Source organism: Pseudophryne corroboree, chromosome 6, assembly GCF_028390025.1.
Source record: "Pseudophryne corroboree isolate aPseCor3 chromosome 6, aPseCor3.hap2, whole genome shotgun sequence".
In the NCBI taxonomy this organism is placed as follows: domain Eukaryota; kingdom Metazoa; phylum Chordata; class Amphibia; order Anura; family Myobatrachidae; genus Pseudophryne; species Pseudophryne corroboree.
The window spans coordinates 789,611,990-789,629,092 of NC_086449.1; the positions used below are offsets into that span (position 1 = coordinate 789,611,990).

Sequence of the window (17,103 nt, forward strand, 5' to 3'; positions counted from 1 at the left end):
AGTTGCCCTCCCCCCTCCCCTCCGTGCTGCTTACCTGAGAGACGGAGGAGAGCGCGGCTGTCGGGTGGGAGCGGCGGCGCCGTGTAGTACTTCAAATCAGCCGCCGGTTCGAGAGCCAATCAGAGCTCGCGGACCGGCAGCCGCGGCTCCTGATTGGCTGCCGGTCCGCGAGCTCTGATTGGCTCACGGACCGGCGGCTGGTTTGAAGTTCTACACGCCGCTGGTCCCACTCGACACAGCCGCGCTCTCCTCCGTCTCACTGACAAGCTGGTGGGCCGGACCAAACGGCTTCGCGGGCCGTATACGGCCCGCGGGCCGGAGGTTCCCCACCCCTGCTATAGACGTATACATACACTGACCACCAGGTACACTATAGATGTATTCATACACTGACCACCCACGGAGGGGAGGAGGGAGGGCATCTGTATACCTGGCACTGTGGGGGGCATCTGTATACCTGGCACTGTGGGGGGCATCTGTATACCTGGCACTGTGGGGGCATTTGTATACCTGGCACTGTGGGGGCATTTGTATACCTGGCACTGTGGGGGCATTTGTATACCTGGCACTGTGGGGGCATTTGTATACCTGGCACTGTGGGGGCAATTGTGGATCTGGCACTGTGGGGGCAATTGTGGATCTGGCACCGCACTATTGGGGACATGTGTATCACGTCCCATTTTAACTGACCACACCCATTTTTTGGGCGCGTGCGCGCCTCCGCCGCGCACACACAGTACCTCTAAGGGGCAGACCTACTGGGGGGCAGGGTAATTTTTTAAGTTGAGAATTTTTGTATGGCCCCCGAAGGACTTTTTTAAATATCCAAATGGCCCTCGGTAGAAAAAAGGTTCCCCACCCCTGCTATAGACGTATTTACACTGACCACCAGGTACACTATAGATGTATACATACACTGACCACCCAGGTAACTATAGACGTACACATACACTGACCACCCAGGTACTTTATATATGTATACATACACTGACCACCCAGGTACACTATATACGTGTATACACTGACCACCCAGGTACACTATGGACGTATACATACTGACCACCCAGGTACACTATAGATGTATACATACACTGACCACCAGGTACACTATAGATGTACACATACACTGACCACCAGGTACACTATAGACGTGTATACACTGACCACCCAGGTACACTATGGACGTATACATACTGACCACCCGGTACGCTATAGATGTATACATACACTGACCACCCAGGTACACTATAGATGTATACATACACTGACCACCCAGGTACACTATATATGTATACATACACTGACCACCCAGGTACACTATATATGTATACATACACTGATCACCAGGTACACTATAGATGTATACATACATTGACCACCCAGGTACACTATATATGTATACATACACTGACCACCCAGGTACACTATAGATGTATACATACACTGACCACCCAGGTACACTATATATGTATACATACACTGATCACCAGGTACACTATAGATGTATACATACACTGACCACCAGGTACACTATAGATGTACACATACACTGACCACCCAGGTACACTATATATGTATACATACACTGACCACCCAGGTACACTATAGATGTATACATACACTGACCACCCAGGTACACTATAGATGTATACATACACTGACCACCAGGTACACTATGTATGTATACATACACTGGCCACCCAGGTACACTATATATGTATACATACACTGACCACCCAGGTACACTATAGATGTATACATACAATGACCACCAGGTACACTATAGACATGTATACACTGACCACCAGGTATAAAAGACAATGAGACTGCATGCTAAAATCAAACTAGTTCCACATGCGGTTGAACATTTACCACAAAACACTAATAAGATGCAGGAATTGCAGACCACTGGGTCTGAGGCCTAAGACAGACGGGTGTGAGCGTCATTTGTGCCACATAATGGAATATGTGATGGACGTTTAATGAACCTGAACTTAAACCAATCAGTCCGCCTCATGTACCTTGATCCCAGCATTCCACAGTTCTGCAATCAGCTTCATCCTTTCCTCTAGAAGCTTCTTCTGGGCTGCTGCCACCAGTATTTGGGTCCCTGTGGTCCTAATCTTTTCTTCAGAAGCCTGATGAGACAAAACGCAAACAATACAGCAAATGCTACGCGAGTGCCAACGCTGCCATACTAGGACATGGGCGGCCAAATAGAGCTCTGACTTCTGGCACAACGTTTTGTTTGGATCATAGATCACTTACAAGTGATACCCTTCTGATTAACCTATCACTTCTTTATCCCTTCTCCAGGATTAATACATCTGCCCCTTTATCTCTCTCCAAGGCTTAGTACATCTGTCCCTATGTGTGATCCTGGTGGGAGAGGCATAACGGCTTACCTCCTGTGATAGTGCCCCCGATAACTCATAAATGCTGGCCAGCGGAAAACATTTTTGGGGGAGAGAAGTGCACGAGACAGTGTATTGCCTTTCAGCGTGTAGCGATTTGGATCAAAGACTAGTCCTAACTTGCAGTAATCACAACAGCTGGTAAATAGCTACTGCGGGAAGCGAATGCACAGTTGATAGATGGAAAGTACTTGGAATAGGAGCTCTAATAAGTCTGATATGAGAACAGTGGGACGCACATTACAACAGGAGCAGTTTGTACATGAATAACGAACCACGCCAAGGAATGTTCAACTATGAAACCAAGAGACTTAATATTTTATCAGGTCATCTTCTATAACTTCAAAGCACTGCAGTCACCGGAAATGCGCAAAGCGCACAACCTACCTCTGCTTTTTGTTCCATGATCGAGAATATCCTTTCAATTCCGATGCTGACCCCCACACACGGAACCTTCCTGCCCTTCGGGTCAAACATCCCCACCAGGCCATCATATCGTCCTCCTCCGGCCACACTGCCGACGCTGACCGATTCCTCCGCGTTGTCATTCTGGGGCTGCTTTCCTTGGTGCGGGAGCAGAATTGCTTCATAAATGACTCCGGTATAATAGTCCAAGCCACGGGCCAAGCTGAGGTCAAAAGAGATCTGCATTGAGAGAGAGAGAGAGAGAGAGAGAGAGAGAGAGAGAGAGAGAGAGAGAGAGAGAGAGAGAGAGCGAGCGCCATCAGCCAGATTCAGCAGATGAGTAACATGATCAGAGGAGGACAGTCTGTAAGTCAGTGTCTTACAGGTCTGAGGATGGATCTACACCACTAGTCCCTATACCTTCACAACCTTTGGTGTCCTAAGCGAGGCAGCACGGACTAACCTCACCACTTTTGCAAAGGATACTCCCACTGCGAGAATACACGCTCCAACACAGTAAACGAGTAGGGTATGTTTTGTCGACATTGAGAATGCAGACATGGGCGTAATGTCACCAAAAGAGAATGTCTACAAAATTTTGCGGATTTACTTACCTGGTAGCGGCTCTGGCGGTGCGGCAGTGTCTCTTATGTCCGGAATCCATCATTTTCAGCGACGGTGAGTACGCCACCCCTATCCCTCCCCCCTCCCAGTCTAACCCTAATCTCGCCATTCTGCTAAAGATCAATATTCAACATCATAACTGCTGAGATTGTATTAACATTATGACTGTCGCCATGGTGACTGCAGCCCCAGTAACTACAATCCCTAAGTTTTCCCCATCCCCAAGTCTTCTCACCATGCCAGTTTATACGGCTACACTTTCATTCACTTCCGTCTTATTCTCTCACTGATAGTACCCCGGCCTGCCTGTCTCACAGGACTGCTCTGCCTTATAGCAAACACACGTCGCAGTATATTCCTCCACCCACCTTATCAGTGACACCAAATAGTTCCAGGTACTGAAATAGGATCTTCATGTCATTTAATCCATCCAGCGCCTGCTTGTTCTGTGAGAGCTTGGGATCCTTCAGCAGTTTCTCAATTAGAGTCAGCCCACCTACAATAGAGTATTCAGGGTACTGTCAGAAGAAACCGTGACAAACGATGGTAGGATACAAGCAGACAATGGGAGACATTTACTAAGCAGTGATAAGAGCGGAGAAGTGAGCCAGTGGAGAAGTTGCCCCATCAACCAATCAGCAGCTCTGTATAATTTTACAGTATGCAAATTATAGATATTACTTCAGTGCTGATTGGTTGATGGGGCCACTTCTCCGCTCTTATCACTGCTTAGTAAATGTCCCGTTTATTCATCCGTCAGGCATTATACAGTGGGTGCAATCAGGGCATCTGAAATCAGGGAACAGTTACCTAGAAAAGGGCTGTGGCACTAACTCTACCCCACCCCCTCCCTCCCCAAACAGGTAATTTAAGCCCAACAACCCCCAATTACAGACATCAGCCTTCCCACATTCCTCATGTACCCTCCTGTGTCTGTGATGGAGGCGGAAGGGGAAGATTTGGGAGTGAGCTGTGACTCACCATTGTTTTGTACATATTCCCCAATGCAGTCAGCAGCCTCAGGGGCAAGGCCCTTCTCTCCCACCATCTCCGTTTTTACCTCCTCCCAGGGGGTCTGGAACACAAGAAGGGCGGATTATTACACATTACTCTGGAGTGACACTGCTTTGCTGAGTCTCTCTCCAGTATTTGGGTTTCCTTTATTGTCTATAAACAGGATAAGTGCTAGTTGTCACACTTTTCAGAATTCATACATTTACATAAGGTACCAGCCAGCATTCCCCAAACAGGCCACGCCCACTTCCCCCACCTTAAGAACACGCCCCCTCTGGCCAGAAGAAATCATGCACTGGATTAGCTTTGAGCCTAATGTGGGAACTCAACTGCAGGCGAAAGATACGAATTGTCGTTAAGATGCCCATACACTAGGCGACCTGTAAATGACGATTTCTCGTTAACGATTTCCCTTGAACTCCCCCGGCAATTCCCCGGCAAACGATATAGTACAATACACACGATATATCTTAAGATCTGGGAGTGGCTACATCCAGGAGCATGCTGTCGTTGACAAAAGCTTCAGATCTTCCCTACAGCATGGAAGATCAGAAGCTCCGACCAACGACCAGCGGGACCGCGCATCGTTATCGTTCACAGACACTGAACGATCTGCACTATTATGAACGATTTGTAGTTCCGGTCCGTCGGACTCGGAAATGGCCAAACCGCTCATAATATCGTCTAGTGTATGCGCACCTTTACCGCGGCGTTTAAACACTGGCAACGGCACCCTTCGCCAGACCGATACGCACAAAAGTGCTCACTATCCCATGGGGGCAGCGAACACTTTTGTGAGATACCGTGGCCGTAAAGTGCTCTGGGTAATGCACTGATTCGGCCGGGCAAGATAATCGCCGGCACTTGAATTCCCCCAAATATGTGTGAAATTTGTTTATTCTTTGCGCTCTGTAGTAGTTACAAAAACCTGTGGAATATGGAGGGCTTTGCACTGCTTGAGCAATACGCCCATACGCATTATATACCATACACTGCACTTTGGACACACTGACCCCGATAAGTGGCATAGTAACCGTCTACAATACCCATGACATGCCCTTTGAGTGATATGTACATTTGACAGCTATTTTTACCTTATCTAATTTGTCCACGGATGAGCAGATTGTGCGGAACTTACTGTCAGGTACTCCGCAAACTGCAAACATGCCGTCCAGGATCCTCCTGTCATTCACCTGCACATAAACATTGCGTCATTACTGCACACATACAGCAAACACCGTGCAGAGGGCTCCAAGCTGTTCTATAATAACCCCCCACCCCCCCCAATCGCTTCAATCCACAACAAGGACCAATTTGTCCCATTTAATTATGGAGCACTATTTACTGATGATATCTAAACACTAGTGATGCAAACATGCAGTGTATTCCCTCTGCATCATCCATACAGTAATACCCCTTTTCCACTAGCTAAATTTACCCGTGTTCTTGCACGGGGGCACACATCAACACAGGTTTTTATTAAGTGGAAGCGGCTGAACACAGGTTGAGTGATCCTGGAATCCTACCCGGGTAGCTACCTGGGTTGAACACGGTAACACGGTAATGACCCGGGTAATTGTGCAGTGGAAACGGTCATTACCCACGTTTCAGAACCGAGTAACGAGTGACATCAGTAGGCTTTTACAGAGCTTACCCGGGTTAAGTGGAAACAGATCCGACCCGGGAATAACCCGTGTGGAAGTGCAGTGGAAACGGTGGGGCCAACACGGGTTGTAGCCGATTAAACATCCCGGATCGGACTCTGTACTCAGGTGGAAAAGGGGTAGAAATGACTTCACAAGAGTCTCAACAGCTTGTAAGTCCTAGATGCCGCCCGCCCTCCTCTGCTGAACATGTGACCTCATCTGCACCCCACATATAAAGGACCAGTGATTCTTAAACTCGGCCCTCAGTGCACAACAACAGTTTCAGGATGTCCATGCTTGAGCACAGATGGTTATATCAAAAGGATGGAGGTGCTAATTAATTCACCTGTGCTCAAGCATGGAAATCCTAAAAACCCAGACTGTTAGACATCACATTTTATTTTGTTGCAATAAACGAAGTGTGTGAAGGTTTTTTTTTTTTTCAAACAAACCAAAAATATTCTTTGAAGATTGGACGGATCTAGATCAAGGAATTTGATGAGGAGACACTTGCCCCATTATCAACACTTTCTACGTCTAAGCGGGACATTTACACTCATTGGTATCTGCATTGTCTCATAATAACATAGTAAGGGAGGTCCATTGCAGCTTTACAAAGGTCTCTGTAACTGGAATCAACCTCAGACGGTGGCTGCAGCTTATCGCATCAAAAGTGCCCCTGGGATAACACAGCAGCCTAAGTAGCAATGCAGATCTCACACCTTTACTGTGGCCTGCCGCACGATTCAGCAGCAAAGCAGTGACAAGCGGTCATCATTACCCTCGAGTCTTCCAGCATATGATGAACAACACTAAATCCCCCAATGTCTGGACTACACTAAGGGGTATATTCAATTGAAGTCAAAAGCTGCCGTCTGTCGAAAAGACGGCAGTTTTCGCAAAAAATTTAGGTCAGAAGGGGTTCTGACCTATTCAATCTTATCCCAAATTTTTCGACAAGTCGAGGAATGCGACTTGTCGAAAAGCACGTGGATCGGCGGAATAGCTGCCGTTCCGAGTGCTTGTGTCAAAAACGGGGCCCTTTTCGACCATCTCAATTCGACTTTAAAAAAAAGTTGAAGTGAGATGCGGGAGAGCAGCGGGAAGAGCAGCGCCGGAGGATGTCACAGCCGCTGCTCACAGCAGTGTCCACCCGGCTCCAGCAAGCGAGGTCCCGCTTGCTGGAGCCGGGTGGACGCTGCCGTGAGCGGCGGCTGTGATGCAGGGACGGGGAGAGGCAGAGAGACGTCTTAGCTCCTGCATCTCAATTCGACTTTTTTAAAAGTCGAATTGAGAGGTCATTGAATAGCCCAGGTTGGATCCATTCCGACAAATGAATGTCGGACTGGATCAGACTTCAATTGAATATACCCCTGAGTGTTTAAATGGAACAGTAATGTTACAGCGGCACACCACACCCTGGGTATATACTCACGTGGCTGCGGAGTCCTGTGTGCGTGCAATGGACCCCTCTAAATCATCATCTACTTCCAATGATGTACGTCACACTGTGACCCTACCTTAATGAGAAATTCTCCCAGCTCCAGCTCACTGAGGATCTCATGAACAATCTTCAGGCACTCAGCGTCAGGAATCATGGGGTCGTACTGTCCAGCAATGTCAAAATCCTGGAGTGAAAACAGAACAGGCAAAACGTTAGTGTTAGCAGTATCATAAAGGGTGTATTGGGGATACGGTCAGGTGCACCCTCTGGCAAGCAGCTGAGTTAGTAATGACGACGCACACCACAGACAAGAGGTCAGGCTGCCTCCTCCGGGGGACTATTATGAAAACTGGGGCACGCAAAGAAAGTTACTGCAACCCCTATCCACAATCAGAATCTAACGGACATTGGGCCTAATTCAGAGTTGATCGCAGGAGCAAATTTGTTAGCAGTTGGGCAAAACCATGTGCACTGCAGGAGGGGCAGATATAACATGTGCAGAGAGAGATAGATTTGGGTGCGGTGTGTTCAAACTGAAATCTAAATTGCAGTGTAAAAATAAAGCAGCCAGTATTTACCCTGCACAGAAACAAAATAACCCACCCAAATCTAACTCTCTCTGTAAATGTTATATCTGCCCCCCCTCCAGTGCACATGGTTTTGCCCAATTGCTAACAAACTTGCTGCTGCGATCAACTCAGAATGACCCCCAATATCCTGTACCCAGGTTATATCTGCCACACCTGCAGTGCACATGGTTTTGCTCAGCTGCTAACAAATTTGCTGCTGCGATCAACTCTGAATGACCCCCATTGTTTGACTGGGGTTTAGGAGGAGAAAGCAGTTTAATGCATTGATTGACAATTGGACTGTTGGTTGTTATTGGTTACAACTCCCCTCTCCTCCAAGTACCAGTTTGCATAACTACAGATGCATTCTCATACACTGAGCGCCCTTCCAGACGCATCCTCTTACATATCTGCTCTGTGCGCTACAAGTCGCGTTACACATAAACGTGAGTGCCGTGTGACTTGGTAGCACAGAGCGTCTTATTTTGCTAAAATGCGTTTTAGACACAATATAATGTAATAAGAATCACGAGCAGCTTCTGTTGATTAAAATGATACGCAGCATGCCTATATTCTGTGCGACTATGACTGTACTTGCATACAAAATGCTATGCTGCAGTGTTTACCTGAATGCGGCATTTCAGATGCAGATACAGCCGCAATTACACACAGAATATAGGCATGCCGAATATCATTTTAATCAGTAGAAGCTGCTTTTGCGTCCTATTGCGTTACATCTTGTCTAAGATGCATTTTCGATGAAAAACAAACAAACAGCGCTACCGAGTCCCACCATTCATGGCATGACTTGAAGGGTTGTTTAGCTTGACTGCATTAAGGATGTACGAGGACACATCTGTGCGCCACCCGGTGTGACAGACACTCCGCAAGGAATAGCTTGCTGTATTCTTCTTCCAATATTGCATCTCTGTCACATTGCAGTGTACCAGAGATGTTGGGCTGTGACGTTAACCGCCTAGGAATTGGTTTCACACACGTAGAAAGTTGCAGGTGGCGCACAAAAGGAACTTGGCGCGAGGAAAAGCCGCAGCCACTCGCATCACCGCCCCTATTACACAGATTCGGACGCCGCTGCAAACAGTTGTACAAATGTCACAATCCCCCCCAGTGGTCAGTGTACGCTAGCAATGCAGGTTTGTTGTTCGCAGCTTAATTTAGGAGAATAAGAGGCACATTTGTAGTGAAACAGTCACCTGGGACCTGGATCGCCAAGTTTATAAAAACACCCACTTGTATATCCGTATGGGCTACAAAGACAATTGCCTGGACTGCAGCGTGTAAAGCAAAATCGAAAGCATTGGTTGTAGAGAGTGGACGCCACACCAGGCATTTGGAGTAAGCACACGTAGACCATTTGCAAACTACATAGATAAAATACAATTGCCTTTCAGTAGGAAAAATTGATTTCTATGAGCAAGCTGCTACATCATTTAGAGGTTTCCCATTTGCATCCTGATGAGCCGACGTGACGAGGGGAAATAAATCCTACATCGGATTGTTTTTAAACAGGATTTAAAGAGACATTTTAATTATCGATGCAGGCAAGCTGAAGAGGCAAGCAGTCTGCCTGTGAAGTCTTCTTAGATGAAGAAAAAAAAAATAAAAAAAAATAAATAAATAAAAAGGGCTGGAGACAACCCTCTGTGCACCAGACTCCCTCAAGGCACACATCTAAACTGGGTCTTGTAAGGTATAGCGGGGGGGAGGAGCCAGTTACAATTCTGAAGAAATTTAAAGTGCCTGGCTCCTCTCTACCACCCGTCTATACCCCAGTGTACATACTCCAGTGTCCCCTATTGGATGAAGGAGAAAATGTACCTGCTGCTGACGCTGTCACAATGCCTGCTACAGTACGAAGCCTGATATCAGAAGGGGATTCAAGCAGCTATAATGATAAAGGGAACTAGAAACAAGACGGCTTTTCTGCTGCAGGCACTAAAAGAGGATTTTGGTACTTACCGATAAATCCATTTCTCTGAATCCTCTAGGGGACACTGGAGTTCCATTTTAGACATTAGGGGTGTGAAACTGTGAACCGGAGGTGTGGCACAATCTAAACAATTTGCATTGACTGCACAGCCGGCTCCTCCCCCTTCACGCCCCTCATGCCTCAGTTTTGGAAATTGTACCGAGAGATGAGGACACGTATGAGAGCCTATGGCGAAGGAACCGAACCGTGCAACATGTCAACAGCAACCAAGAACATCCTAACAGACAACCAACGTTGTTTGTACGAACTGTATAAGCAAGAACTATTTACACCGCAGGACTGACAGCACAGAGGTGGGCGTCCAGTGTCCCCTAGAGGATTCAGAGAAATGGATTTATCGGTAAGTACCAAAATCCTCTTTTCTCTTTCATCCACTAGGGGACACTGGAGTTCCATTTTAGACATTAGGGGACGTCCCAAAGTTATCTCCCAGGGAGGGAGTGCTGTCTGTTGCCTGCAGAACCAACCGTCCAAAGTTAGCCTCTTCAGACGCAAAGGTATCGAACTTATAAAATTTAGCGAACGTGTGGGCTGAGGACCACGTCGCCGCTCTGCAAAGTTGGGCAGTGGAGACTCCTCTAGCAGCTGCCCAGGAGGCACCCACTGATCTAGTGGTATGCGCACTTGTCCGTAAAGGAACCTGTTTACCACTGGAAATATACGCTTGCCTAATAGCCAATCTAATCCATCTAGACAGGGACTGCTTAGATGCCGGCCAACCCTTTCTTGGCCCATCATAAAGTACGAATAGATGATCTGACTTCCGAAAGGACGATGTAACCTGTACGTATGCCTTTAAAGCTCGTACGACATCCAATGAAACATCCCCTTCTGCTATACTCTGGAAAGATGGAACCACAATGGGTTGGTTTACATGAAAACCCGATACAACCTTAGGAAGAAATTCTGCTCTTGTACGGAGTTCTGCTCTATCCTCATGAAAAATCAAAAAGGGACTTTTACATGACAAGGCTCCCAACTCTGAGACCCGTCTAGCCGAGGCTAATGCTAGCAACAACGTTACCTTCCAAGAAAGATATTTTAAATCTGTTCGTAGTAACGGTTCAAACAAAGGTGATCTTAAAAAATCTAACACCAAATTCAGGTCCCAAGGTGCCGTGGGGTTACGAAAAGGGGGTTGTATCCGTAGTACCCCTTGCAAAAAAGTCTGAACCTCTGGTAAAGCTGCCAACCGTTGTTGAAAAAGAATGGAAAGGGCCGACACCTGAACCTTCAGAGATCCCAATCGCAGGCCTAATGACAGGCCTGCTTGAAGGAACAATAAAAGTCTAGATAAGTGAAAGGATTTTGAATCCCATCCACGTTCCTGACACCAGTCAATATATTTCTTCCAAATTCTGTAATAATGCCCCGCAGTAACCGGCTTTCTCGCCGCAATCATCGTAGGAATAGCCAATCTTGGTATACCTCTGTTTCTTAAGATCCGGGTTTCAACAGCCACGCCGTCAAACGCAGCCTGTTCAGATCTGGGTGAAGAAACGGTCCTTGAGATAATAGGTCCTCTCTTTGAGGTAACCTCCACGGGTCTCCTGACAGTAATCCCTGCAGATCCGAGTACCAACTCCTGCGTGGCCAATCTGGTGCTATTAGAATCGCCCACACTCGTTCTCGTTTTAACCGTTTCAGTATCCTTGGTATGAGAGGAAAAGGTGGAAATATGTACACCCTTTCGTAATCCCAAGGAAGCGTCAACGCATCTACTCCTTCTGCTGCCGTATCCCTTGTCCTGGATACATATCTGGGCAGCTGATGATTTTGTCTCGATGCCATGAGGTCTATTTGTGGAAGACCCCATCTCCTCACCACCATCTTGAAAATCCGCGGATGAAGACACCACTCTCCCGGATGCATGTCCTGTCGACTGAGATAGTCTGCTTCCCAGTTCTCTACTCCTGGAATGAATATTGCCGAGAGTATGATGTCTCGCTTTTCCGCCCACAACAGGATTTTTGTTGATTCCTTCAACGCCATCCTGCTCTTTGTTCCCCCTTGACGGTTTATGTAAGCCGTCGTCGTGACATTGTCCGACTGTATCCGTACATACTGCTCTATGACCAGATTCTCGGCCAACAGAAGTGCGTTGTAAACCGCTCTTAGTTCGAGAATATTTATGGGTAATCTGCTCTCTTGAGGCGTCCACCTTCCTTGAAATTGATGGTCCTCCAGGACGGCTCCCCAACCTCTGAGACTGGCGTCTGTTGTCAGAATTCTCCAGTCCCAAATGCCGAATCTCTTCCCTGTTGCTAGATTCTTGTGTATCAACCACCATGCTAGGGAGACACGTACCTGTGGTTGAAGTCTGATTCTCCGATGAAGTAGCCAGTGTGAACCTGCTCCAAGAGCAATGAGATTCATTTGAAAGGGTCGGGAGTGAAGTCTTCCGTACTGGATAGCTTCGAACGACGCTACCATCTTTCCTAGAAGTTGTACACAGAGATGCAGGGACACCGTCTGTGCCTCTAGAACCCGAGTTACCAACTTTCTTATGTCCTGAATCTTGGATTCTGGCAGAAAAATCTTCAATTTCACTGTGTCCAGTATAAGACCTAGGAACTGAATTCGTTGTGATGGAATGAGGTTGGATTTCTTGAAGTTCACAATCCAACCGTGTTGAATCAGAAATTGGTGAGATGTGTGAGCATCTTGTATCAGCTTCTCCTGAGAAGAGGCTTTGATTAGGAGATCGTCTAGATAAGGTACTATAGTGACCCCCCTTATTCTCAATTCTGCCACCATGACCGCCATGATCTTCGTGAAGATCCTTGGGGCTGAAGATAGACCGAACGGTAGAGCTCTGAATTGATAATGATCTTTCACCAGTGCGAACCGTAAGTACGCTTGATGAGGAGACCAAATTGGTATATGTAGGTACGCATCCTTTATGTCCATGGATATCATGAACTCCTTGTGTTCTAGACCTGCTATGACCGACTGTATTGATTCCATCTTGAATTTGTAAGTTCTTATAAATTGGTTTAAAACTTTTAAATTTAGAATCGGTCTGACTGTTCCGTCTGGTTTTGGCACGACAAAAAGACTGGAATAAAACCCTGTTCCTCTCTGAGGGGTAGGAACTGGCACAATAACCTCCGACTGCAGCAATTTCTGAATTGCGGAAAGTAACGCTTTTGACTTCTGAGGACACCGAGGTAAGCCTGTCGTAAAAAATTGACTGTGAGGTCTTTCCTGAAAATCCATCTTGTACCCCTGAGAGATTATGCTGTTTATCCAGTTCTCTGGGAAGGTGTTGGCCCATGTGTCCTGAAACCTCTCCAGTCGTGCGCCCACCAGGGGAGACCCCAGGTGAGCTGGGAGACCGTCATGCCACTGTCTTTTCAGCAGGTTTATCCTGCTTCTTGTACGTTGCCTGTGACCGACCTCTACTTCTGCCCCCACGTGTCTGTCCACCAAAACCTCTTCCTCGGCCTCGAAAGGACTGAGATCTGAAGGAATTAAACGTTGGTCCCGAATAACCCCTCTTAACCTGTGGAGTGGTTCTTGTATAAGGCGTGGGCAGGAATGTGGACTTCCCAGCAGTAGCTTGGGAAATCCACTTATCCAATTCTGGCCCGAAAAGCGTGTCCCCCGCAAAGGGAATAGCTTCCACTGCCTTCTTAGTGTCAGAATCTCCCTGCCATTCTCTAAGCCATAATATTCTCCTTGCTGAAATGGCCGATGCGGATATGCGTGAAGCAATCCTACTGGTATCCTTAGATGCTTGACATAAATAGGATGCTGATTCTCGGATGTGTTCCGCCAGATGAGTAATCTCTTCCAAGCTATTTTCCTCTTCTATAGCTTGTATAATACGACTAGCCCATGCTCCCATGGCCTTGTTGACCCAAGCACAGATAAGGGTAGGTCTCTGTGCTGCACCTGCTGCTACAAAAATCGACTTTAAAGCTGTGTCAACCTTACGATCTGAAACATCCTTTAAAGTCGTTACATTGGGTATCGGCAAGATTGTCTTCTTTGATAATCTACCTAGTGAAGCATCCACTACTGGTGGGTTTTCCCATCTATCCATCACTCCCTTAGGTAATGGATACGTTATCTGAAACCGTTTTGGGAATTGGAAGCGTTTATCAGGTTGTTTCCAGGCCTCCTCCATTTGATTCTGGAGAGATTTAGGAATGGGAAACACTGCTGAACATGGTTTCTGGGCTTCGAATAAATCGAATTCCTCAGGTTCCTTAACCTCCTCACTCTTAAATTCCAGGATTTCCTTAACTGCTTCAATTAAGGAATCAATACCCGAGATCGCTGAATCCTCTTCTGTGGCATCAGCATCCGGGTTAGGTTCAATTAACTCACCTTCCTCTGCATCCATAAGGAGGCCCTCATCGTCATCCATTACCTGAACCACAGGAAGGGGTCTTTTAACTGCCTTGCGCACATTTGTATCTGTTTGTGCGGGCGGCGTTAATCTAATGAGGAACTCTTCCATTGTCTTTGAGAATCCCGCAGCCCACTCTGATTGTTGTTTGCGTGATTCCGCCATCTCCTTGGATATTCTGTCCGTAAGAACATCCTCCCATGACCGTGATTGAGCACTGCTCCCCGGCTGTGCGCTCTTGTCTCTGCAGGATTCGCACACCCCTGTACTGTCAATCCTCGTGCTTTTCTTATTACATTTCGTACACACGTAATATGACTTAGATGTCTTGGTTGCTGCCTTAGACATGATGAGCCTTTTAGTTGACAGATTAAACAAAACTTTCACCCTTTACTTAGGAAAAGAAAGTTTGTAGTATATGACGGGAGTGAAGTGTTTAGAACCGGCTGTATGTCTAATATATGTAAATGGAAAAATTTACTTTTCAAATAAAATTAAAAAAAAAATATATATATTTTTTTTAAATAAAATATAAAAATTACTGATAAATTTAGTAAAACACCAGCCGGTTAGCAGCCCTCACAGCACCAGCTGTCAATCAGCTACGGTGATGGGGTTGTCCACGTACTCCCCTTATTTTCCTCAGGATCTTTGAACAGAAGTCCCTTGAAAATATAAATAAAATAATTAATACGTTTTCTTCAGGAGATCCTCATTTTAACTTATATAATTTTTCACCAGCAGGGGGAGTCTTATATAAACGTTCACCAGCAGGGGGAGTCTTATATACTTTTTGTAACCCTACCCTCATCTATACGTGGGGGAGGGATTACAGTTTTCCTCAGGATGGCGCCTAAATGTAAAAAGAAAATGGCCGCCACTGCTTTATATAGTAAGGATCATTACTTTAAATGCACAACTGCCCAGGGCTCCTAAAGGGTAAGGGAGCGTGTATACGTTTAGCGTTTGGACGTGGAGAGGAAAGCGCGGCCCCTGGACTAGATTTTAATATATATAATTTCCCCTTCCTTACAGGCAGCGCGGAGGTTACTGCATAACCCTCCTGTCTGATCTACACACGCGCCGCACCGGGAGCTCTATTTCCCCGCGCGGCGCGTGCTTACCCGCTGGCGGCTTCTGACTAGAAGTAACTGCGCGCAGCCCAGCGGCGCCCGACGTCGTCATGGACACCGGCTCTCCCTGCTCGGGGCTAACCGCTGGGCGCGCGATACTGTGATTGGAGAACGGAGAATCACTCCGGTTTTATGAGGGAGGGGAAGGGGAATCCTTAGCTGCGGCTCTAAGATGCAGGGGCTTTTTATGCTAGGGCCCATATTTTTCTACCAGTACTCACTCAGTGATGTTCAGAGGATCTCCTGAGGAGAGATGCCGATCCCTTCAGAAGGGATCTTTGTCTCTCTTATATCCTCAGGCCTTTTGTCCCCCTTTTGTTAGGTTGACGCAGCCTGGCAGTATTTTTGTCAGGAGCTATCTCCTTTGTGTGCTTACACCTCGAGCACAATTTCAAAAACTGAGGCATGAGGGGCGTGAAGGGGGAGGAGCCGGCGGTGCAGTCAATGCAAATTGTTTAGATTGTGCCACACCTCCGGTTCACAGCTTCACACCCCTAATGTCTAAAATGGAACTCCAGTGTCCCCTAGTGGATGAAAGAGAAATAAAAAAATTGTGTTGCTGCAGCAGGTGGGAAGGCTTAGAGACGGAGGGGTGGAGTGTTTCAGCTCCATTAGTTTTAACTACTTAGTGCCTCCTCTCTAAACCCAGCCTACAGTGTCCCCCAGATAGGACGTACACATCCTCTATACCACACACACATGCTCCATGGACCTTACTTCCTCAGTTATCTTCACGCCCTCTGCCTGTAGCATTGCAGGGAAACTAAAAGGTAGGAGGCAGATGAAGCAGGCATTCTAGTATCATAAAGACTCCTGCCCCTCCCGTTACACAGAGCTTAACAGCAGCACGGCTAGACTAACAATGTTGTCTAATAAATCATCGACCAGCTTTGGCTTCTCTGCCGTACGTGCAGAGTGAGCACATAATGCCTACCAGGGTTCCTATTTTTTATTTTTAAACCAGGGAAGTGATGCAATACCGCTGCAGGTTGGCACTATGGAAGGTCTGTGACATAGAATGATGCCACAAGACAGTTTCCTAGGCCCATGAGTTAAAAAGGTTCACATGGTAGTCTCACACATAACCACCAAAAGGGGAGGAGAGGGGTCAGAGGTACGTACAGTTCTCACCCTGCGTGTAGCGTGTATGGGTCCTTAAATACTATAGCTTATGGCTGTTCTGACAACCTAGCTTAATAATCAAAAGGGAGAATTAAATAGCAGATGAAAGCACAGAACAACAGCTATAATATAACTAGTGTTCATTCTAGCACCCTGCACCTTTCAAAATCCATGCAGTTCTTCTTTCCTGCCTGGGGTGTCGCTCTCTGCTCTTGTGCTTCTCAGAACCCTCTGGTCTGTATCTCAGCACTGAAATAAAGACCAGAGTGTGCTGAGAAGCATCACAGCAGAGAGCGACACCCCAGGCAGGAAAGAGGAACTGCACGTTTTGAAAGGCGCAGGGTGCTAGAATGAACACTATATA

General features: G+C 46.8%; 1 protein-coding gene across 1 annotated transcript in view; it reads right to left on the bottom strand.

Moving 5' to 3' along the window:
- LOC134933531 (histidine--tRNA ligase, cytoplasmic-like) overlaps positions 1-17,103 on the bottom strand; it is a 47,127-nt gene that overhangs the window by 6,213 nt on the left and 23,811 nt on the right. Inside the window, exons 6-11 of the mRNA XM_063928787.1 lie at positions 7,624-7,731; positions 5,552-5,650; positions 4,425-4,518; positions 3,812-3,939; positions 2,802-3,059; positions 2,022-2,138 (exon numbers count right to left, since the gene is read on the bottom strand). Of these exons, the coding sequence (XP_063784857.1) occupies positions 2,022-2,138; positions 2,802-3,059; positions 3,812-3,939; positions 4,425-4,518; positions 5,552-5,650; positions 7,624-7,731 (804 nt within the window). The remainder of the gene's footprint in view (positions 1-2,021; positions 2,139-2,801; positions 3,060-3,811; positions 3,940-4,424; positions 4,519-5,551; positions 5,651-7,623; positions 7,732-17,103) is intronic.